Here is a 23,083-nt window from a genome sequence, read left to right as displayed (position 1 = left end):
ATAATACTAATAATAATACTAATAATAATAATAATAAAAGAACTCTAAAGCAAAACAAAAAAACTTCCCACAAAGAAAATTCTAGGCCCAGATGTCTTCACTAGTGAATTTTACCAAATGTTTAAAGGATTAATAGTAATATTTCACACTCCTCCAAAAAAAAAAAAAAGAATAGGAGGGAACACTTTTCAACTTATCCCATGAGTCCAGTATTACTCAGATATCAAAACCAGACAAAGATATCACAAGAAAAATATGTATCAACATCACTTAGATGCAAAACACAGATGCAAAAATCCTCAACAGAATACTAGCAAAATGAACCCAGCAACATATAAAAACACTGGGATTTATCACAGGAATGCAAGATTGGTTTACTATTTGGAAACCAATATAATATACCATATTAACAAAACAATGGGCCAAAACCACACCATCATTTCAACAGATGCAGAACAAGTATTTGAAAAAAATTCAATACCTTTTCATTATAAAAACACTAAAAAAATCAGGAGTAGAAGTGCATTTTTTCAACTTGATAAAGAGCATATACAAATCCCCCACATCTAACATTAGACTTAGAGGTGAAGGACTGAAAACTTTCCCCCTAAGATCAAGAACAAGATGAGGATGTCTGCTCTCACCAATTCTATTCATCATATACTGAAGGTTCTAGGCAGGACCATTAGGCAAGAAAAAAACAAAAGGCACCCAGATCAAACAGGAAGAAGCAGAACTATCTCTATTCATATATGATATGATTTTGTATGTAGAAAATTCTAAACAACACACACACACAATTAGGGATTAATTAATGAGATCAGCAAGGTTGCAGAATACAAACTACAATATACAAAAATCAATTGTATTTCTATACACCAGCAATGAACAATATGAATATGAAATTAAGAAAATAATTCAATTTATAATAACATAAAAAAATGAAATATTTAGGAATGTATTTAGCAAAACAATGATAAGATATGTACACTGAAAGTTGTAAAATTTATGTACAACTTTCAGTGTACATACAAAATTTTCACATGATTGAAAAAAATTAAAGAAGCCCCAAATAAAAGGCAAGAAATCTATGTTCATAGTCAGAAAACTTAATATTGTTAAGATAGCAATACTCCTCAAATTGCCTATGATTCAACATAATCTCCATCAACATAATAGCTGACTTTTTAATTAAAAATTAGTAAGCTGGTCCTAAAAGTCACATGGAAATAAATGCAAAGGACTGAGATTTGACAAATAATCCTGAAAGAGAAGAGCAAAGTTGTAGGAGTCACACTTCCAGGTTTCACAACTTACTACTAAGCTATGATGAGCATGTGGTACTGGCATAAGAATACATAGATCAATGGAACAGAATTAGGAGTCCAGGAATAAACTCCTATATTTATGGTCAATTGATTTTTGATAAGGATGCCAAGACAATTTAATGATGAAAGAATAGTTTTTTCAACTAAAGATGTGGGACAATTGAATATCCACATGCAAAACAATGAGGTTAGATTCCACTTCACATTATACATAAAAATTACCTCAAAATAGATTATTTAGAAAGAGCTAAAACTCTTGGAAGAAAATATAGGAGTAAATCTTTGTGAGCTTGGGTTAGGCAGTGATTTCTTGGATATGATATCAAAAGCACAAGGGACAAAAAGAAAAATAGACAAATTTGTATACTTACCTAGAAGGAGAGATACATGATCTAGAAGGTGGTTTTCCCAGGGCGAGGCTCACCCATTGCACTCCGGATGTGCTGACCCCTGAGATTTCCCCAAATGTGGGAAACTCCACTGCATAATTTGTGCTAGTGGGGGGTTGCATTCATGCTCTCCCCCTAAAAGAAAAAGAAAGAAAAATTCCTTTTTTGCTTCAAAGTTTCTACAATCTGCAGAATGGGAGAAATTGTAAACTATATCTCTAATGAGAGTCTAGTATACAGAATATACTACACTTCAATAATAAAAAGATAATAACCTATAAAATTTGAACAAAGGATCTGAATATTTTTCCCTAAAGAAAATATACAAATTTCTGATAAACACATGAAAAGCTGCTCAACATCATTAGCCACCAAGAAAATGCAAATCAAAACCACAGTGAGAGATTTCTGGGCAAAATGGAAGCATAGTCCTCCTTGCACAACCAAAAAAAGGACAACAAATTAAAAAACCAAAAACAACCAGAACTGCCAGAAAGTCAAACTGTATGGAAGTCTGACAACCAAGGAGTTCAAGAAGAAATATTCATTCAGACCAGCAGGAGGGGCAGAGACAGGTAGCCAGACTGGAGAGGACTCGAGACAAGGCCACAGCTGGTGGACAGGGCAAGGTGGTGGCTGCTGGACTGGGAAGTCCCACATTTGCATGTGGGTAAACTGGGAATAACAACTGGAGAGTGAGACAGATCGAGCAACCCAGGGTTCCAGTATGGGGAAATAAAGCCTCAAAACCTCTGACTTAAAAAACCTGTGGGAGTTGAAGAAGCAGGAGAAACATCCAGCCTCACAGGAGAGTTTGTTGGAGAGGCCCATAGGGTCCTAGAACTACACAAACCCACTCACCTGGGAATCAGCACCAGAAGGGCCCAATTTGCTTGGGGGTGGTGGAGGAAGTGACTGAAAGCCTGCCCAGACCTGAGCAAGTGGCATTGTTCCCTCTTGGACCCCTGCCCCACATACAACGCCACAACACAGTGATGTGGGTTGCCCTGCTCTGGCGAATACCTAAGGCTCCACTCCTTACTAATAACCGCACACCGAGGGAAAAAAAAAATAAGGCCCAAATGAAAGAAGAGATCAAAGTCCCAGAAAAAATACAACTAAGTGACAAAGAAATAGCCAGCCTATCAGATGCACAGTTCAAAATACTGGTCATCAGGATGCTCACAGAATTGATTGAGGATGGTCACAAAATAGAGGAAAAAATGAAGGCTATGAAAAGTGAAATAAAGGAAAATGTATGAGAACTAACAGTGACGGGAAGGGAACTAGGACTCAAATCAATGGTTTGCACCAGAAGGAAGAAATAAACATTCAACCAGAACAGAGTGAAGAAACAAGAATTCAGAAAAAATGAGAAGCTTAGGAACCTCCAGGACAACTTTAAACATTCCAACACCCAAATTATAGGGGTGCCAGAAAGAGAAGAGCAAGAAATTAAAAACTTATTGGAAAAATAATGAAGAAAAATTTCCCCAATCTGGCAAAGGAAATAGACTTCCAAGAAGTCCAGGAAGCTCTGAGAGTCCCAAAGAAGTTGGACCCAAGGAAGCATACACCAAAGTACATCATAATTACATTAGCCAAGATTAAAGATAAGGAGAGAATCTTAAAAGCAGCAAGAGAGAAGGACATGGGAGTGCCCATAAGACTGTCAGCTGATTTCTCAAAAAAAAAAAAAAAAGAAAAAAAACTTGCAGGAAAGAAGGGTCTGGAAAGAAGTATTCCAAGTCATGAAAGGCAAGGACCTACATCCAAGATTACTCTATCCAGCAAAGCTTTCATTTAGAATGGAAGGGCAGATAAAGTGCTTCCCAGAAAAGGTGAAGTTAAAGGAGTTTATCATCACCAATCCCTTAATATATGAGATGTTAAAGGAACTTATCTAAGAAAAAGAAGATAATAAAAAATAGGAATAGTAAAATGACAACAAATTCACAACTATCAAAACCGAATCTAAAAAAAACCAAAAATAAACTAAGCAAACAACTAGAACAGGAACAGAATCACAGAAATGGAGATCACATGGAGTGTTATCAGTAGGGAAGAGGGGGGAATGAGGGAAAAGATACAGGGAATAAGTAGCATAAATGGTGGGTAGAAAATAGACAGGAGGAGGTTAAGAATGGTATAGGAAATGTAGAAGCCCAAGAACTTATGTAAGACACATGGACATGAACTAACTGTGTGGGGGGTGGGCAGGGAGGAGTCCAGGTGGGAGGGAGTATGCGGGGCAGAGGGGAATAAAGGGGGGGGATGGGACAACTGTATAGCATAATCAATAAAATATATTTAAAAAAAACACAGTAAGGTATCCTTTGACATGAACTACAGTGGCTATAACCAAACAACACAGACAACAGTCATTGCTGAGGATACACTGCTGGTGGGAATGTACAAAGGAAGAGATGCTTTGGAAAACAGTCTGACCCTTCCTCAAGAGGTTACGCACAGTGTTACCATAAAACCCATCAATTCCACACCTAGGCTGTATATCCACGAGAATCAAAAGCACATATCCACACAAAAACTTGTACCTGAATGTTTCTAGAGGCATTATTCATAACTGCTAAAAAGTGGAAACAGCACAAATGATTCATGATAAACACAAAAGTGTATGCCCACAAAATAAAATATTAACCATGGTCATAAAAATGAGTGAAGTATAGATTCATGGGTAACATAGATGAACTTTGAAAACATTATACTAAGTGAAATAAGACAGGCACAACAGCCCATATATTCCATTCATACAAAATATCCAGCACAGGCAAATCCATGGAGACAGAAAGTAAATTACTGGAGATTAGGGGGAAACAGGGGAGTGGCTGACAGTGAGTATGGGGTTTCTTTTGGGGGGTGAGGAAAATGTTCTAAAATTAGATAGTGGTGCTGGTTTCACAATTCTGTAAATATTCTAAAAGTCACTGATACACAGTTAACTGTACACTTTGAAAAGGTGAATTTTATGGTATGTGAACTATATTTCAATAAAGCTGTTATATATATATATAAATAGAATTACCTTATCATGTGAAATGTAAAGGGGACCTCCATTTCCCAGTGAGAAGATTAAAAAAAAAAAAAGGTTTTTGACAACTGGAATATATATTGCAGCATGCCTGACAAGGCAAAGTTTTCCTCCAAAATTGTCCTAAAGTGGAAGGCAAAGTTGTGCAGACCTCATTTTTTAGGGCTTGCCTAACCATTCCCCACCTCACTCTAAGGGACGGAGAGTGAAAGAACACAGCCTATGTTTTTATGACAGTGGAGATAAGGATCTCCCATGCAGATAATCTCGTCTCCCACTCCTGAGACTCTCCAAGAGCATCTCTCTCCAAGAGCATCTCTCTCCAAGAGATGGTTTCTGCCTGCCCAGGGCCCATTCTCTCGCTTCTTGTAACTGCCTGCGGATTTCCCTCCCATCAACTATTTCCCTCCTCAATCTCATAAGGCCTGTCAGTCAGGATGCCCTTCACTTCCATGAGCAAAAGGTGGACTTGTGACTCAATTTGTCCACTCAGATGCCCTTCTTTGGGAATCCAAATCAACAGTAGGGTGGTGACTCAAGGAAAATGCCAGTGATTTGCCCCACGGGAATGCCCCAGGGAAGCTGCTCCATGGTTTCTGTGCCCTGGAGTCAGGGGCAGCTATTCTGGTCTTGTTTTTCCCTTCAGACGTTTCTTGCAGCCAAGAATCCTAACTTGATCATTTGGATGTTCAAAGGCTGACAAATTCCACAGGACTGTCATGGTTCTCCCATGGCTGGGGCAGGGTTCCTTGGGATTGTCCAGACAATGAAGGAGGAAGACCCCTAACTCAGGAGATGTCATGACCTAGAAACCACTACTATACTTCTATTGGAGCACCTTCTCTTTGGTTCCTTATTGGTGACCATTTGCTTTAATATTTTAATTAAAGCTCTGAACATTCACTGACTCTTAACTATGTCATGGTACTTCATTACTTTGAGGGAGTACAAAGATGAACAAAATGATATCCCAGTTTTGGAGGGTGGTGTGGGAGTGTAGAGAAATGCTCTCTGACTTCTGAGTTTATCAGATCAGAAAAAAAGAGGGCATTTAATCTTGGCTAGAGGTACAGAAATTTCTCTGACTCACAGGGAAGGTACCATTCATGAGTAGGGCATTGAAATCGGAGAATCAGAGACTTTGGGGCTGACAGGGACCTGATAGATTATCTGGTCCTACATTGTCTAGATGAGGAAATCCAGATTCTGAGAGGTGAAATGACTAGAGTCACACTGGGCTTAAGATTTCTCCTCGGACTCCCAGGCCAGTGTTTATCTCACTAGCTCCCAGTCACATGGTTAACCTTGGCTGGCTCCTCCAGGTTTCAGGGAACTTGGGCGAAAAGGGCAATATTTGGGGCTTGGTAAATGGTTGCCTAGGGAAGTATATTTTCAAGGCCACCCCAGAAATCAGCTAGGAAATGGGGCAGATTCCGTGTTGCTTTCTTCCTTAGGTTTTCCCACTGGGGACTTGGCAGAGGGGACTGGCATCATGGTTTGTACTGCAATGGGAGGGAGTATCAGCATGTGTGCTCCCACCCTTCATCCCCCTGGAGCCCCAGAAGCAAGTAATGGCTAAGTGGCTTGGTGAAGTGACCTGTGACTGGATGGCTTCTTTTTTCTGGGTGACCCAGTCAGCTGGGGTGGGTGAGCCCTTGATTGTCTTTACCTCTGAGGTGTCGATTTACCCAACAGAGAGTGTGAGGAGGAACTCAATTTAAAAATCAGGCCTACAGAAACAGAAGAGCCTGGCCATGGCTCTTTGGGTAAGAGACAGAGTGTCCTTCCAAGTTGTATTTTTCAGCCATTAATGAGCACGACCAGTTTAACTAATACTTACAGAGAACATCTCATGTTCCAGGAACCGTGCTAGGTTCTGCAGCCCACACATAATCCCTGTTTGCAAGGACCTATTGACAAACATAAAACTGACAAATTTAATAGAATGTGGTTAGAGATAAGCCCTGGATGGACCAAAGCAAAGAAGAGGAATATGCACCCCACCTGGGATTCAGGGAAGGCATTGCAGAGGACACTCAAACAAAGGAATTAGTCAAGAAAGCCACAACCTCATAGGCAAGAGAATCACATGGACAAAGGTGTGGAATCTGGGTGTGAGGGAAAACACAGGCAGTTGATGGTGTTGCTAGAGACTGAAGAAGGAGGTGGGAAGTGTGGGGAGATAAGGCAGAGAGGCCATGTGTGTGATGGCCGGGAGGTTTGCATTTTAGACATCGCTGCAGTGTGGATTTGGGGAGGAGGTACCAAGAATGGGGGGCAGGAAACCAATTGGAAGAGATGATGAGCACCTGATGCAGGGTATTCGTAATGAGAATGAGGCACTTATAATGAAAGGAGGTATGCACTGGGGAAATATCTCAGAAGTGAGTAATGATGGAGATGTGGTCGTAAGGAAAAAACACTAATCTAGGTGGTTTGCAGGTTTCCGACTTGGTGTCTGGGTGGATAATGGGGCCATGAACTGAGGTAAGAAAGACAGGGAAGGAAAAAGAGTCTGGAAGAGAGATGCTGAGGGTGGCTAACATTTATTAATCACTTATACGGACCAGGCATTGTGCCAAGAGTTTTTCATGCATTTTCTCATAACACTATTATTATTTTCAATTTATAGATGAGGAAAAAGAAACTGAGATGTTGAACAGCTTGGCCAGATCTGCACAGCTGAAAGAGTGGTGGAAGGTGGTGAGAATTTAGGCATTCTGGCTCCAGGGCCAATGCTCTTAACAACCAGTATTTATATGTATGTATGGGAAGAGTCTATAGAGCCTGAGGGATACTCGCAGTGGAGAGGTCTGGGACATAGGGGGGCTATCAGGGCCTAGATCATGGTAAAAACCAAACCACGCACATAGATGAAACTACTCAAGTGACTGAAGCCCTGGGAAACCCCTAAGTTAAAGAAGCATCCAGAAGGTAAGGGGCCCACAGATGAGACAAATAACAAAAATCCCCTCTGATTTTCAAGTTTGAAGACATGGCTCTGCTATTTGGGCTGAGAAAACTGGGCAATCACAAAGGTGTAGTGGCATCAAATAAAAACATGACCAAGTTAAGCCAACATTAATTATAACAGTTACTATGTTGCACAGTTATTATCATAATCAGTAAGCATTTTACATAAATGGCAGTAATTAGTACAGTACACATTTCCCAAACTGTGTCCTGTGGAATAGTTCTTGAAGATGTTAACAAATGTTTGGATGAAAAAGGGCTTTGGAGTCAGATAAGTTCAGGAAATTTAGTTAGATAGAGCATTGAACCCCTGGTTTACATTTTTTTTTCTCTGTTAGGAGCTAGAAGAGTTGAGTGGTTGAATATAGATACTGGGAGCAGACAGCCTGGGGTTGAATCTCTGGGTAATCTTGGGCAAGTTAGTGAACTTCTCCGTAGAGGGGAATAGTAATATACTCACCATGATTCTTCCAGAGATTAAATGCAATAATATATGCATTCAAAACACTTAGAATTGAGCCTGGCACACAGTGAAGACTCTACAGATATTAACTCTTAACTGTAAACCATATTGTTATTAACATATCTTCCCGATATTCTTAGAGTTTAGTTCTTGTCACACACACAGGGTGACGCTCATATTTCTTAAAAGTCAAAAGTCTTGGTTCTGACCCCTGTTAGTTGAAGTTCTCTGTGTCCCAACCTCCACCCCACCACAGCCCAGGACTGGAAGCGACCAAACTCTTGCTCTACTCTAATCTATGGAAGGGGGCCAGAGAGGGAGAGGATTTCTACTCTGGCTGTGTGGCCTTGCAAGGGCCACTGCTAGTTCATAGTCACCTTCATGCCCGCTTGAAAAAGGTATGCATCTTTTAGGTGGATGCTGGCCTGTACCAGGCACACAGCAAGTGGAGTACAGGCTGTCTTTTAGCCCCCATTTACTTCTTAGGCTGAATGTCATTGTACAATGAACAATCAGCACAACCATATATGGCAGTTCTGACCCTCAGACCAGAGAAGAGGCTGGAAGCTAATCATGTTGGAGAAAGAGGGTATGAGTTCTCCTCCCAGTAGCCCATGAGATTAACTCTTCACAAACCCTCAGTGGATAAAGCATCCTTCTCCTCCCTTCCTCCCTCCCTCCCTCCCTCCCCCCTCCCTCCCCACATATGCCCCATCCCCCATTCATTCAGAAACTGACATCAGAATACCCTTAGTGTTAGGGGATACCTCAGGCCTTGGCTATTTCTCTGAAATCCAGATTGAGTTTGGCAGATGACTGAGCTGTGGAAAGCAGAAGTGGGAGGGGATGACTTTCCATGTTTGCCCTGACACATAATGAACACTAAGTAATGATGTTCCAAACCATGGTAGGCCATGGCCAAAGCGAGTCTGACTTTCCCACTATGGTTTGGGATACTGAAGGGAACATGATGGGAATGGAAGCTTTTTAATCCTCACTGGGTGGGCCAAATGCTTGGCTCCCAATACTCTCACCACTTTTTTAGGTAGACACTTCCTTTATGAAACAAAGGGGAAGAAAAGGCAGGCATTTCCTGTTCTTCTCTAGAGCTGGGTGGGGTGGAGTGGAGTGGAGGGCAGGCACTCTCCCAATGTGCCCATGAGTTTACACATACTCCCACAGCCTCTTCAGCTACCAGAGAGGTTCCCGCCCAGAAGCATCACTTTTCAGCCTAGAATTCACATCCAGGCCTGACCTGTGGTGCCCTGGCAAGAGAACGCTCCTCTCTGTACCTTGGTTCTCTCCTTTATAAGGTGAGCAATTTGGAGGGGGTGAAGTTTACGGCTCCCCCAGCTCTGACTTGCCCCAGTGCCCACCTCTAAGGGTTTCTCCCCCTCAGGTCCTGTCTAACCAGACAGGTAGGGACTATCACAGGGGCCTGTGTACCAAAGACAAACCTCCCTCCTCACAATTGTGCTTTAGGGTCTGCCTCTATTGCTTTTGAAGATAAACAGCAGCTGGGGCCCGTGCTGGGAGTTTAGGTGCAGTGGCCTGGAGACTCAGGAACAAAGGCTGAGCTGGATGGGCTTAGGGACCTTCCCTGGATGTGAGAGGAAGGGAGCCCTGGGGCTGTTGATGACTTTATCTCCCCGTAGGGCAGGTTGTTCTTCTCCTTCCCACAGATTTGGGGGGAGGGAAGGGGTCCTGTCTTTCCCTCTGATCCTGTTGACTTCGTCCCCTTCCCCTTCCTCTCCCTAAGGTTAGGATCTCCTACCTCTTCCCCGTCACGCTCCCTGGGTCTGAAATCTCCGTCACCCTCTCTTTATTCTTCATGGGATTGAGGTCTTTAGCCCCTCCCTCTCCCTTCTCCCTCTCCTTGAGCCTCGCCTCTTCATTCCTTTTTAGGCCTGGCCTCTCCAGCCCTGGGTAAAAGGGTCTGCACTCTTTTTTCTCTCAGGGCCACATAGCCCTCCCCCACCCTTTCAAGCTCCCCCCCTCCCCACCCCCTCTCCCCGCCCCGAAGCATTGTGGGAGGAAACAAGATGTGGGGCGAGAGCGGCGCGGGGAGAAGCCCGCAGTGCGGGGCCTGGCGAGCGCAGCCAATGGGGAGCGCGGACGGCGGCGCGCGCGGCGGGAGGGGGGCGGGGGCGGGGCGCTATTTCAGTGGGGGCCGAGCGTTGGTCGCTCTCGGCGGCGGAGCTGATCGGAGCTGCGAGGCGTCTGCGCGGAGCAGGCAGGCGGGCCGGCCGCAGCGAAGAGGCGTGAGAGCGGCCGGGGAAGCTCGAAGGGCGGACGGCGGCGGCGAGCGCTCGGTCCGGTGCTGCGGAAGCCGGAGACCGCCTCGGCGGCGGCTGCTGCAGGAGTAGCCGAGGGGACACCGCCCCTGCCCGCGTCCTGCCTCAGGCCATCGCTGCTCCCCCGGGGCCCCGCGCGGACTCACCTGCGTGAAGGTAAGCGGTGGGTGGGAGCGTCCCCGGGGCGGTAGGCCGCGCCGGTAGAGTGCGGCTCTACGTGCGGTGCCCCTCAGGCCTCCTCTCCCCACGAGGGGCCCGGAGAAGGGCTGACTTCGGCGTGACGCCCCCGGCGTTCCTCGCTTCCGGAGCTGCGCCACCCGGTGCTCTCGTGACCCCTCGGGACGGGCCTGGAGGCCCAGGGTGCGGGGGTGCGGTTCTTGTCTCCCCCGGGAGTCTCCCTGCGCTGCGTGGAGGCTTCTAGTGTTTGGGGCCGAGGGGGTGGGGTGGGGAGGGCTCGGGCGTGACGCGGCTCCTCCTGCCGTCGCCGCCGCCACCACCGCTACCACCGCCACCCTCTGGGGCGTCCTTCCTGCGGCGAGGACGCCCAGTCACTCCGGCGCTGCTCCAGGCCGGACTGGGGAGGGCGGCTGACCTGCTGGGCGGAGGTGGGGTGGCGGGTGCTTTCTCATTCACCTGGTGCTGGACTTCTGGGGGGTGGGGTGGTGGAGGGATATACGTGTGTATATACATATTTATTTATTTTTGGTCGCAAAGCCGAGGACAGAGGATGGGGTCTGTGCTGAATGGCCTCTTCGCTCTTCAAAGGAGCTCCTGGCTCGTGACTGAGGCAGCTGGCCAGGGGCCCTCCGGTCATCCTTCTCTGGAGGCCCAGGTGCCTCGTTCTTTTTCCCAGGAGGGAGGGGCTAGGTCGGGCACCTCCCAATCCTTTTCTCACTGGCACCTTGGATTGGGGAGATTGGGGCTAGGCCTCACCTCTCAGACGCCTAGGGGGCCGGGGGTGAAGAATCGTGGCATTGTAGTCACAAGACCAACGTTATGTAACTGCAGGCTCCCTCCTGGAGAGTAAGGTGGCTTTTAATTACTGTGATAAAGTTGTTCCTTTGCACTTTGGGGATGAGGCAGTGCAGCAAGGTGAGCTTGTTGGGAAAAGGTGCTAATGTCTGTAACCCGGCCCCACCTCCACCCTGGGTTGACAAACAGGGTCCCCTTCTGAGTGGGGAGCTGGTGTAGAAGACCAAGTGACACTAGTTTTCTTCACGTGTAAAGAACGTTATAACAACACATTCTCCCTGTGCCGCTCTGGTACCGTTGCCTAAATTCACACAAGTTTCCTCATTTACCTTATTTTTTAAAAAGCGTTGGTTTTTGAAAAGATGTTGATTTGCCCAAGGTCATATAGGTAGTCAGGCTGTGAACGGGGTTCTCGGGACCTTTCCTCAGCACCAGGCAACGCTCACAGACTCCTTGAGGCTCTGACTTTCCCCTCAGGATGTGGGGGCAGAGGGTGCTGGTCCACTAATCCCGGGCTCTGCCAGCCTCTGCGGAAGTAGAACCAGCTCTGCTTAGGTTGGCAGTGCCAGACACAGTGCTTTGGATTCAGTCAAGGGCTGCCTGACTGGCAGCTGGCTTGCATGCATTTTTTTTGTCTCTGGTACAGGCTAAAGGGGTAGTTAGTTATATATGAGTTCTGTTTCCCTTTCAGCCCACCCAGTCTGCAGGCTGGTGTGGACTCAGATCAAGATGGCCTGGAAGGATACCAGGGAACTCTCCTTGATTGTGCAGAACCCTGTTGTAGCCTTTCATCAGACAGGGCTGGAGTGACAGCATTTTTGTCCACTGTGCTGGGCCACACAGTTGTATTTTGGGGGATGGGGCATGGGGAATGGATTGTTACTGCTCTGTGTAACAGGACTGTGGTCAAGGACAGAGGATAGGATTTTGCAGCTCATCTCCTCTATTCCTGCAAAGTGCCCTCACATGCTAAAGACTGCCAGGCAGGTTCTGGGCAGCCCTCCTCAGATTCCTGTCATCCTAGGAAGGGACCATGCAAAGTCTACCCCAGAAGTCTGTAGGTTGTTACAGGATGAATACCTTAGTTTAGATGGCAGAGTTATGAAAAAGGGAAGTTAAAATAATAATTCTTCACTTTTTGTTATCTCTGTCACCACTGGGCATTGGTTAGCCTAGGTGTTGGCAATATTTTCTCTGAAAGTCCAAATAGTAAACATTGTAGGCTTTTTAGTAAACATTGCAGTTACTAAACTCCGCCATTGTAAAGTGTTCCTTTAAAACTTTATTTGCAAAAACAGGTGGCAGGCTGAATCTAGCCAATGGGACAGATCCCTGTATAGACTGTCGTTGTTTGCAGGTATTCTTGTATACTTCTAATTCTTATAACACCCCCTGATAGAAAGCTACCCTCATTGTTAAAATGGAAGTAATCAAATGCAGAAAAACTAAGTGACTTGTCCAAAACCACAAGAGTTCATTGTCAGGTCTGGTGATTCCTACTCTGTCTTCTTTCCACTATGATACCAATGATGTAATAATGGTCATTAAATCAAGCACTTACTATCTTCAGGTGTTAATGCCACCTGGTTTACCCTCAGGATAATCCTGCAGTCCCCTGTTTAAGGTGATGGCATGAAAACACAAAGGTTGTTTGCCTAAGGACACAGCTAGCAGGTGATATATTGTAGTATCTTGATTATTGGTGCCATTTAAAATAGCAGAAATAGATTAAATTTAGAGTTAGAAAATCCTCACTTTACATTTGATAAAAACTGATGGCTTATTATATTTTTGTTACTGTTTATCTGGTATTTCCCAGGCTTGGGGACCATGTCTTGGTTAAAAGCTTATGAGCTCCCTCTTCTTTTGCCTCTTGTCCTTGTCTTGTGTTGCCTTTACCTCTGATACTCCCCTCTCCCACTGAGGCTCCACACCCAGTTGCTAATGTTCATTGTCCAGAGTCATGGGGTTGTCAGCCTTACTTCTTTGCTTCTTCTGCAGTGTCACAATGTCTGACCGTAAGGCAGTGATCAAGAACGCAGACATGTCTGAGGACATGCAACAGGATGCCGTTGACTGCGCCACGCAGGCTATGGAGAAGTACAACATAGAGAAGGACATTGCTGCCTATATCAAGAAGGTGCACTGGGAGCGCTGTGGCTGGTGACAAGGGTGGGGATAGGCAGCTGAGCTGTACCCCTGGGAGGGCTGAAGCTGAGGACATAGGAAATCAGCTATACCTGCACAAACAAAACCCTAGGAACTTGCAAAGCAGATAGATTAGGGAGTGATTATTAATTGCCAAATAATTTACCTTAGGCATTCTTAATAAGAGCTCTGCTGGTTTGTGTGTATATGTGTGTGTTTACAGATAATTGTGTCACTGCAAGAGATCAGGGAGAGAAGCTTCAGGATTAAATGTAACCGGCTCAATTCAGAACTATTCAAAATGAATATCAAGGATATTTGAATGGATAATATAAGACCATATACAAATTTTCAGGGAACTTGGTCAGTTAAAGTGGTGTATCTATAATAATCCTCATCATGTAGGAGGTTTTCTTGTATTTCTCTTAAAAAGGACTTGGGGGGGTGGGAAACACATAAACAATAAAAAGGATTCAGGTATTGCCTCACGCCCCTAAACCCATTGTTCATCCCCTACCTTCTTAAGAAAAGGGTGGGCCTAAATATATAATTTTTAAAAAAATGGATGAGCAATATTGGAGCAATGGGTTTAGTCCCTGAGAAATTCCTAAGTGAATGGGTGAATGGATATGATAAACATGGTTAGGCATCAGTTGAGCTGGAAGTGAGAAGTACACAGGGCCCCTGATCCCGAGTCAGGATCCATGTCCGTTGGTGGCATAGTCCTAGTCTTCAGTATTCTCAGCTGACACTCCAAGAAGGATGCTTAAGTAGTTGCATTCTGGTTTATAGAGGTGGTAGGGTGTCGCCGAGTTTAACAGAACTCTGCTTTCCTACCCAAATGGGTGGGGTGAGAAGAGGAGACTCTGGAGTTCTGCAAGATTGTCCGAGTGCAGAGCCAGCAAGGCTCCTGGGCATGCCAGCTCCTTGTTGAGTGATCACCTTGCTGTCCTGTCTAGGGAGAGAATCATGGACTCTCAGGATCAGAAAAATCCTTAGATTATACATAGTCTAGCTTTCTTGTGTTGCTGTTGGGACAAATGAGACCTAGAGAAGTGATTGTGGCTCTCCTATATTATGGAGTCTTGAGTCAGGATTAAAGCTGGGTTAGGTGATGCATGCCTTTTCCACTGTTCCTTAGTACTTTTTGGAGTTGTGCTGTGGGAATTATGAGGAGGCCAAACAAGTTGTATGTTGAGCCTCAGGGTAGGCAGCATTACTGGGCCTATGTAGTCTGTTGCCCTTTCACAGCTACGGCAGGATGCAACTAGAACTGAGCCATAGATTTCCTACTGCATCCACAGGGTGACAGGGAGCTGCCTGTTGGATTAGGTCACAGATTTCCTAGGTGGCCTTGATGCTGTACTTTTGCCCCTGAGAGAGAGGAGGGAATTGCCTTGATCTCATGTCTAAGGTCCTTGTTCTGGTGCTCATAGCCCACACATTGCCTGGCACACAAGAATATCTTTAATATTGATTTACATAGAATTGCTTCTTGGTACTCCTGATGTTTGGTCCCTGTTATGCTCTGGTGTCTTGGCCCCTCCTGCTCTAGTGCCTTGGCATTTGGAAATACTGGTAGTAATGTGGCAGATGGTGGCCAGTCAGTGAGGCTGCTCCTGCTCTTTTTTACTCATGATTTGTGACACTGGATTGGTTGACTCTTCTCTGATACCCCTGCTGAAGAGTCACAGGATGGGCTGTTGAATAGAGTAGCTAGAGGGAGGAGAGATGATCAGGGTGTAAAGTGCTAGAGAGAAATAGTGGAGCCTTTGTGGTGGTACATTATTAATGAGGGAAGGAGTGTCCTAGCCAGCCTTAGAACCTGAGCTCCTGAGGTTCGGGGAGCTGAAGGCTGGGCTGGGGGCAATAACTAAACTGACCAGACTCCCATTCTGATTTCTCATCCTCTGGCTGTCCTAATCACCTTTCTTCTCTCCCTTTTATCTTTCTTTCAGGAATTTGACAAGAAATACAACCCTACCTGGCATTGTATCGTGGGCCGAAATTTTGGCAGCTACGTTACACACGAGACAAAGCACTTCATCTATTTTTACTTGGGTCAAGTTGCAATCCTCCTCTTCAAGTCAGGCTAGGTGGCTGCAGGGAAGGTGTCAGTGGCGGCGGCAGCAATGGCAAGCAGATGACGTTGCTGGGACTATTTTGCACTGGGGCCAGCATCAGGATGTCCTCACCAATGGCTGTGCTACTGCATGGACTGTATACTCGATTTCATGTGTATGTCGCAGTAAACAAAACCAAACTTCTTTCTGTTTAGTTGCCTGGGGAAGAAGGCTGCTTTACATTTATTTTTCAAAACTTAAAACAAATTTTTTTGGTTGTATTGCACTAGGAAATCTCTCCCACCCTTCCCTTTTCCCTTTCTCTCTCTATATAAAATAAACCGGGGCGGGGGGGGGGAAGCCAGGAAAGCTAGGGAAAAGAAATCGGTTTCCAGAGGTGGAACTAAAACTGTGCAGCTGTCTCTTCTGCTTTGAGGGGGCCAGGGAGGCTGCAGGGGGACAGTGTTAGGATCAACAAGGAGAGAGGGGATAGGAAGGAGGGCAGGGGGATTGATCTAGTACCAGGGAGACTATTCCACTGAACTGTGATTCCAGGGCTTGGGGTAGAAAGGTGGGGTTGGAGGGATGGATTCTTTAAGGGGCCCTGAGACGTGTTTGTCTGTGGTGTGTGGGAGTGGGGAGCAGATTTGTCTTGCTGTCTTTGTCAGAAGAGTTTCTAAGTAAGGGCTTTGTCTTTGTGGATTATCTTTTATTCTTCCTGCCAATGTTCCGTGCTAGGAGGATGTTGGAGGTAGGGTTAGCTTGATGATTCTTTCTTCTCTACTTCTCTCTGCTCCCTGCTTAGTCCTTGGTTTTCTCATTCCTCTGGAATTCTCTTAAAGCAGCCTCTGTTAGCTGGCTGACAAGAGAATATCTGGTGACTGTAGTTTCTTAGTTAGGTCTTAGCAATCAAACCAAATCAATGTCTCCCTGATTGTTCTCTGTGTACGTGTGTGTGTGTGTGTGTGTGTCTTGGTTTGGGGTGGAGGGGAGGGAGGGGCAAGACAGTATGGAATCTCTAGGGTATATGGGTAGATAGGGTGCACAATTAGTTCTAAATGGGCCTTTATGTTAAAAAACGTTTGTGGGTGAAGACAGGTGTTGCCTCCCTCAGCCATCTTGCCCAGACACTCTGCATGACCTATGGCTGTCTGCCCCCAGGAAGGTTTTAGGAGAATAGCCCATAGTGATATGGTCATGCTGCCTGCCATCTGCTCTGGAGTTGGCTCTCAGTGGAGAGGGAAAGTGACTTTGTGGTTGATAAGAGTGGAAGTGATAAAGGGCTGTGAGGGGCCTGGGAGGAAGTCTTGCAGTGATGAAGCCAGGTATCAGAAGATGAAGCAGGGCCACTAGTAGGAGGAGATTTCCAAGGAGAGTGCTGGGCAAATCTTGTCTGTTGATCAAATAGGGATGGATGGGGTGGTGGTGGGGTGGGGGGAGTTATTGTTGATTGAGCTGTTGATTCTTGTAAATTGCATTTAAAATAAAACTAGGTATGGTTGACACCAGGGAGGGGAGGGTTGGGATCTAGCTCATTCTTTTTTTCAACTCCATCCTTGGGGCTGGTGGGGAGGCGGGAAAATGTCCCCACCCCAAGCCTTTAGCGTGTGCTGAGCTTTCTTTCTGTCGCTGACAGGGGAGGGTGGGGACTGGGATGATGAGTGAGTTCCCTGTATCAAACCCTTTTATGAATGTCCAAATCTGTGTTTCCCCGGCCCTCCCAGACTTGTGTGGCCAGTCGGAAATGTCTGGTGTGTGTTCGTCTCTCCCTCATTTCTGGAGCTGGGGCTGAGACCCCGCCACATCTCCTGTGCTCTGCATCCATGCCTCTTTTGGACATTAAAGGTTGATTGATGCATTTCTGAGCTGTTTGGGTTTCTTCTGGGGGTAAAGGGGTTGGTCAGGTGGCAGTGGTGCCACACATGGGTGGGGCGGAGGGTATCTAGGGTGGAGTAGAATGGGGGCTGAAGAGATAAGACCAGGCAGAGAGATACTGATGGGCCTGAATCAGGTTTTAATTGTAGGGCTTAGGGTTGGGTCCCTTATGTGGCAGAAAACTAACCAGAAGCACTCATCCACAAGGTTTCTTAGGTCCCTGGGTAGAGATGGCAAGGTGAGCCACATTTTGGGTTTTTAAGTACAATATATCCTGCCTTCCCAATTTATAGGTCCGGTTTCTAGGTTCAGGATGGCAGTTTGCTGTTGCTATACCGGACCTATAGGAGCTGGCGTAGAACCTTCAGCCAGAGCTCATAGCCCTCATAATTCTCATTTGAGGCTTCCCTGAGACCTGGAGACTGTCTACTAGCTAAGTCCTGCTCTAGCCACTCAGAAATGGAAAAGCTGGGGGTCTTCAGAAAGATGGAAACTTTTGGTGGAACCTAGTGGTTCTTTGACTCCTGGGCTACCCTGGTTGTCCCACCTGGGGCATACCTGGAGAAGTCAGTAGTACTGAGGCACTTCTGAGAGTGTCTGCCCATTCCTGACCCTAAGCTCTTGGTGTCTGGGCTTATGGCCACATCTTTGCAGAGTTGTTAGAGAGCAGAGGTGATTTCTGCTCATTTCTATTGTCAGTCACTCAAAAACCTTTTACTGAGTTCTTAGGTACTTGAGCCTAGGATGCTGTTCACACAAGAGAACAAGATAGGCAAGTTCTTTGCTTCCATGGCATGCATGTTCTAATTGTTGGAGCAGACATATACATTGATAAGCTTTCTCCAGTAGTGATAACTATACTGTCAAGGAGATAAACTGGGCAATGAGCTTCTGATTTTTGGAAGTAGGTCTGTAGAGCTCCTTCACACAGGAAGTTGGTGGGCTGGATCCTGGGGAGAAGGCTCTGGTTCTAGGGCGACAAGGTCCTAAGGGAGGAAGATGGGCTTTAGAACCCCAACTTCTACTCCTGCCTTTGCTGGTGTGAGTCATTTGACAGAGCTGGAACCTTGGAGTGTGAGACCAACATTTTGTCTGTGATGGGTCTCTAGGGCTAAAACTCATCCTCTTGCTACCTTAATGGGAAAGGCAGTCTGGGTGGCTTCTAGGATCCATACATCCCTGCATAAGTAGTGTGTGGTGCTTATCTGGAAGGCTAATTCTGCAAGGCTTGCTGGAGAAGATGAGTTCTGACCCTGAGGGGCCCAGGGTCGGGGCAGGATGGGAGCATGGGTTACAGAGGGGCTGTGGAAGGCAGACGAATTGTGGCATAGGGGAATGGAGCAACTGTCAGAACTGTGGCCAGACCAAGAGTGGAGTGTCAATGTCCCACCTCTCTTTCACCCTGTTCTCCAGTCTTCTGGGGGATCCTTTTGGCTGAACTGAACTGAAAGGTAGACGGTAAGGCTGACTCAGGGCTGCAGTCTGTAGGGGTTGGCTCCCCTATGCCTAGGGGACAGAGAAGGGTGGAGAATGAATCTAAGGGGTCCAACCAAACCAGTGTGGTAGGGAATTGTCTCTGTTGCTGTGGGCAACGTGCCTGTGTCTCTCCAGGACTTCAGAGTCTTCCAGCCTAGACCTAAGGTGTTGCTGTGCCCTAAATTATCACCTTGCTTCCTTGAGGTCTTTACTCAAACATCTTTATCAGAGGGGTCTGCAGACATCCTATACGAAGTAGTGCTTCTCACCATCATTATTAACTTTACCCAGCTTGACTCAGCACAGCACCTGCCAATGCTTGACTTATTTGTTGATTACTTGGTCTCCCACAAGTAGAATAAGAGCTCTGTGAAAGAACTGTTTTCCCTTTTCTTCACTGCTTTGGTCAAATAAAAGAGTGGAAGCCAGCATGGGCAGCGCCTCTGCTTCAGGGAAGCTTGGCCTTTCCTGAAGAGACTTCTGCTTTTGCCCTCACTCCCCCTTGCTGCCCCCAGCGCTGTGTATTTGGGCAGCAGGAGTGAGTTGGTCCCCACCCCCCCCGCCTGCCCCGCCCACAAGTGTGTGCAAGCCTCAGCCTCACTTCCTTGCCAACTATGGAAGAATGAAAGAATGTTCATAAAGGACATTCTATTTTTAAAGCATTTCAGTTGGCTTATGTCTCTGAACCCTGTGAGTACCCCTTTGAGCTAGACCCAGCAGCCATTAGCCAGATTTCTGGATAAACAAGGTGAGCTGCGTGCCAAAGCCCATGTACCGGGTAGCGCTGCTGGAGCCAGGCACTGCACTGGGTTTGACAGCAGCAGTCTTTCTTGAGATTTAGGCCCAGCCCTCAGCTTAGGACTGGATCCCTGCTCTCACTGATGTTCCCTTTCCTGGCCTCTGCTTCAGCAAGGGTAAGGATAATTCCCTGTCCCTCCCTCCCTTCTCACTCCTGTCTCCTAAGGATCCAGGAGCTGCCCCTTCCTCCTTGAGGCCTCATGAGAGGGAGGTATAATGAGTCTTCTGAACTTAGAAGAGAGAGCAGACTCCCAGAGTTGTAACCTCTTATGCTTCCCCATAGCTAAAGGTACAGCCTCCGTACCACCCTGGTAACAAGGAGTGACAGCACCTGTTGAAGAGCTCAAGTGTGCTTATATGTATATCTTTGGGATGCGATTGGCTTGGTGTCCACACCAGTGTACATGCATACTCCTATGCACAGACTAGTGCTGTGCCAATGTAGAGAGGTTCAGAAGAGATCAAAGAGGACCCCAAGTCCCTACGCCTCTCCTTCCTTGCTTTGTCAAAACAAAGGTGTACACTGGTGACACTGCCAGACATTGCTGTTTTGGGCTTTCTGGAAAGAGTCCAACCATGCAAAAATTGTGTGGTGGTGTGGGTAGAACAGGATCTAGAATCAGAAGACCTGGGGTTGAGTCCCAGCTCCGACACCCACTGTATGAATGTAGAAAAGTCATTTGACCTCTCTGAGGCTCAATTTTCTTATTTGTAAAGTGGGGTTAATACCTATCTACCCTGAATGGCTGTTATGAGGATCAAATGACATCGTGTGTGAAAGTGCTTTGAAATTGGAAAATGATGATGAAGACACTGAAAGAATAATTCTGGGAGGCCAGGCTCCCTAAATTACCCCAATTCATAGAGAAGGAAATAAAGAACCAAGTAGGGAAAGAAACATACTTAAGGTCACGTGGATGTTTGGGACAACTGGGATATAGAACTTGGTCTCTCAACTCACATACCAGGTCTGATCCTGGTTTGAGGTGATGGAAAGGACCAATTCATTACTAGGTGCTGAGCCCCTACTGAATTGTGGAATATCCTGTACTTGGCGCTGGTGTACAGTTCAGTGGTTTTTAGTATATTCAGAGTTGTGCAACCACCACCACTATCTAATTCCAGAACGTTTTCACTCCCAAAGAAACCTTGTACTCATTTGCAATCAGTTTCCATTCCTCCCTTTCTCTAGCACCTGGAAACCACTAATCTATTCTGTCTCTATGAATTTGCCTATTCTAGGCATTTCATATAAATTGAATTATACAATATGTGGCCTTTTATGTCTGGCTTCTTTCATTTAGCATGATGTTTTCAAGGTTCATCTGTGTTGTGCATTTATCACTACTTCATTCCGTTTTTAGGCCAACTAACATCCCATTGCATGTGTATTTCACATTTTACTTATTCATCAGGTGAGTGACGTTTGGGTTGGGTTGTTTACACTATTTAGCTATTGTGAATAGCAAAACACATGTGAAGATTCACATGTAAGTTTTTGTGTGGATGTATGTTTTCAATTTTTGCTGACTTTTTGAGTCAGTTTCTATTTTTTTAAATATGGATTGAAATGGGTGATTTTTTTCTGTAAAGGGTCAAATAGTAAATATGTTAGGCTTTGTGGGCCATATGCCCTAGCAAGTGCTGAACTGCAGTTGTAACATGAAAGCCACCATAGACATTATGTAAACAAGTAACTGTGGATATGCTCCAGTGAAACTTGAAGCAGGCATTGGGCCATGTTTGGACTGTGACCTATAGTTTGTCAACCTCTAATCTAGATGATTTTTCACATAATTTGATACTCCACAACTACAAAATGTGAAAATCCTTCCTCCCACTTCTGTCCTCCCACCGCAAGTTTCCCTCCTTTGAAGCAATTCATGTTGTGAAATTTTGCGTCTCCTTTCAGAGACAGTTGATAAACAGCACATTTTTAAGTGGCTGTGTAAAGTTCCAATGTGTTGTAGATAGGTTCATCAACATGCAACGACTAATATATCTGAAGGCATACCCTGAAAGACAGCACTATTTCTGGAGTGTTGCTCTGACCTGTCCAATTGACTCCTCCATCAGAATAATCTTTGGAACTCATGGGATTTTCCCAGGAATTTTGAGGACTATGTCTAATGAATATGTTGGTTGATCCCTTTTGGATCAAAAACAAGCTCTGACTCTCAAGGGACACAGGTTTTTCTTGGGTAGTTTTTGTTCTAGTCAGAGTTCCACTAGAGAAACACAACTAGTAGGGTATACTTTATCATCTTTTATCTATCATCATCTTTCATCTATCCATCTATCTAGATTTGTGGTGAGAAATTGGCTTACCTGGCTGTGGGGCTAGGTGGGCAAGTCTGGAATCCGTACTGCAGGCTGTCAAGGTCAGGCTGGAAACTTTTAGGAGCCGACTGCAGTCCACAGGTGGAATTTCTTCAGGGAAGCCTCAGGCCTCTCAGCGAGTGGGATCAGGTTGATCTGTGTTATTCGGGAAAATCTCCTTTACATGAAGTTAACTGATTGTAGATGTTAATCATATCTACAAAATACCTTCACAGCAACATCTAGATTAGTGTTTGATTGAATATCTAGGTATCAGAGCCTAGTCAACACACAGAATTGATCCCAGTTCACACCTACTCAATCTGGCACCCATACATGTCTCCTTATACCATACTTAGGCTCCAAATAAAACCAATAACAAAGCCATACTTCCACTTAACATGGTACAGTTACCTTGCATACAACTGAAAACATGCTAACTCTTCTTTGCCTTTTGATTCAGAGGTATGAGGAGCCCAAAATGACCAGGTGGCAGTCTAACTTCCAATTCAGTGGAATCAGTGTTGTGTTTCCTGGTGAGACCATTCCTCCCTTTGCAATGAAGACCTGTAGACCAGCAGAGCGTAAGGTTGCAAGGATGGGAAGCAAAAAGTTTACTAGTGGATACTAGTGAGACGTACCATTTCATTTCCACTTCTTCATTACTGGAACCATGGACGCTGGCTGGGGGAGAAACCACACCATACATGGGATGCTGATTTAGAGCACATACAGTCTCCCGAAGGGTATTGCCCCGACCCTGCATGGTGTTGCCACCTAGTTGGTGCTGTAACTGGATCTTCAAAAGGCTATTCAACCCTTCTATCAAGTCAGCTACTTCAGGATAATGGGAAACATGGTAAGACCAGTAAATTCTGTGAACATGGGCCCTTTGCTGCACCTCATTTGCCACGAAGTGAGTTCCTTTATTAGAAG

The 23,083-nt window shown here is 45.6% G+C and overlaps 1 protein-coding gene, 1 long non-coding RNA gene and 1 other non-coding gene across 3 annotated transcripts in view; 2 read left to right on the top strand and 1 right to left on the bottom strand.

Annotated features, from left to right (window-relative positions):
- LOC123816865 overlaps positions 1 to 10,046 on the bottom strand; it is a 54,934-nt gene extending 44,888 nt beyond the window's left edge. Inside the window, exons 1-2 of the long non-coding RNA XR_006785351.1 lie at positions 9,977 to 10,046; positions 1,700 to 1,852 (exon numbers count right to left, since the gene is read on the bottom strand). This is a non-coding gene — a long non-coding RNA (uncharacterized LOC123816865). The remainder of the gene's footprint in view (positions 1 to 1,699; positions 1,853 to 9,976) is intronic.
- LOC123817798 lies at positions 1,692 to 1,854 on the top strand. Its single transcript, XR_006785512.1, has one exon. It is a non-coding gene; the product is annotated as a U1 spliceosomal RNA (small nuclear RNA).
- A 312-nt stretch (positions 10,047 to 10,358) lies between the features above and the next one.
- DYNLL2 (dynein light chain LC8-type 2) lies at positions 10,359 to 17,537 on the top strand. The gene is made up of 3 exons (XM_045836429.1): positions 10,359 to 10,652; positions 13,470 to 13,608; positions 15,575 to 17,537. Exons 2-3 carry the CDS (start codon positions 13,477 to 13,479, stop codon positions 15,710 to 15,712), a joined length of 270 nt encoding a protein of 89 aa, XP_045692385.1. The 5' UTR covers positions 10,359 to 10,652; positions 13,470 to 13,476; the 3' UTR covers positions 15,713 to 17,537.
- Positions 17,538 to 23,083: the final 5,546 nt, after the last annotated feature.

This window comes from Phyllostomus hastatus, unplaced genomic scaffold, assembly GCF_019186645.2.
Source record: "Phyllostomus hastatus isolate PE091 unplaced genomic scaffold, TTU_PhHast_1.1 phas_contig_210, whole genome shotgun sequence".
Taxonomy (NCBI): domain Eukaryota; kingdom Metazoa; phylum Chordata; class Mammalia; order Chiroptera; family Phyllostomidae; genus Phyllostomus; species Phyllostomus hastatus.
The sequence above is the reverse complement of the archived record's forward strand: the minus strand, read 5'-3'. Positions and strand labels throughout refer to the sequence as shown.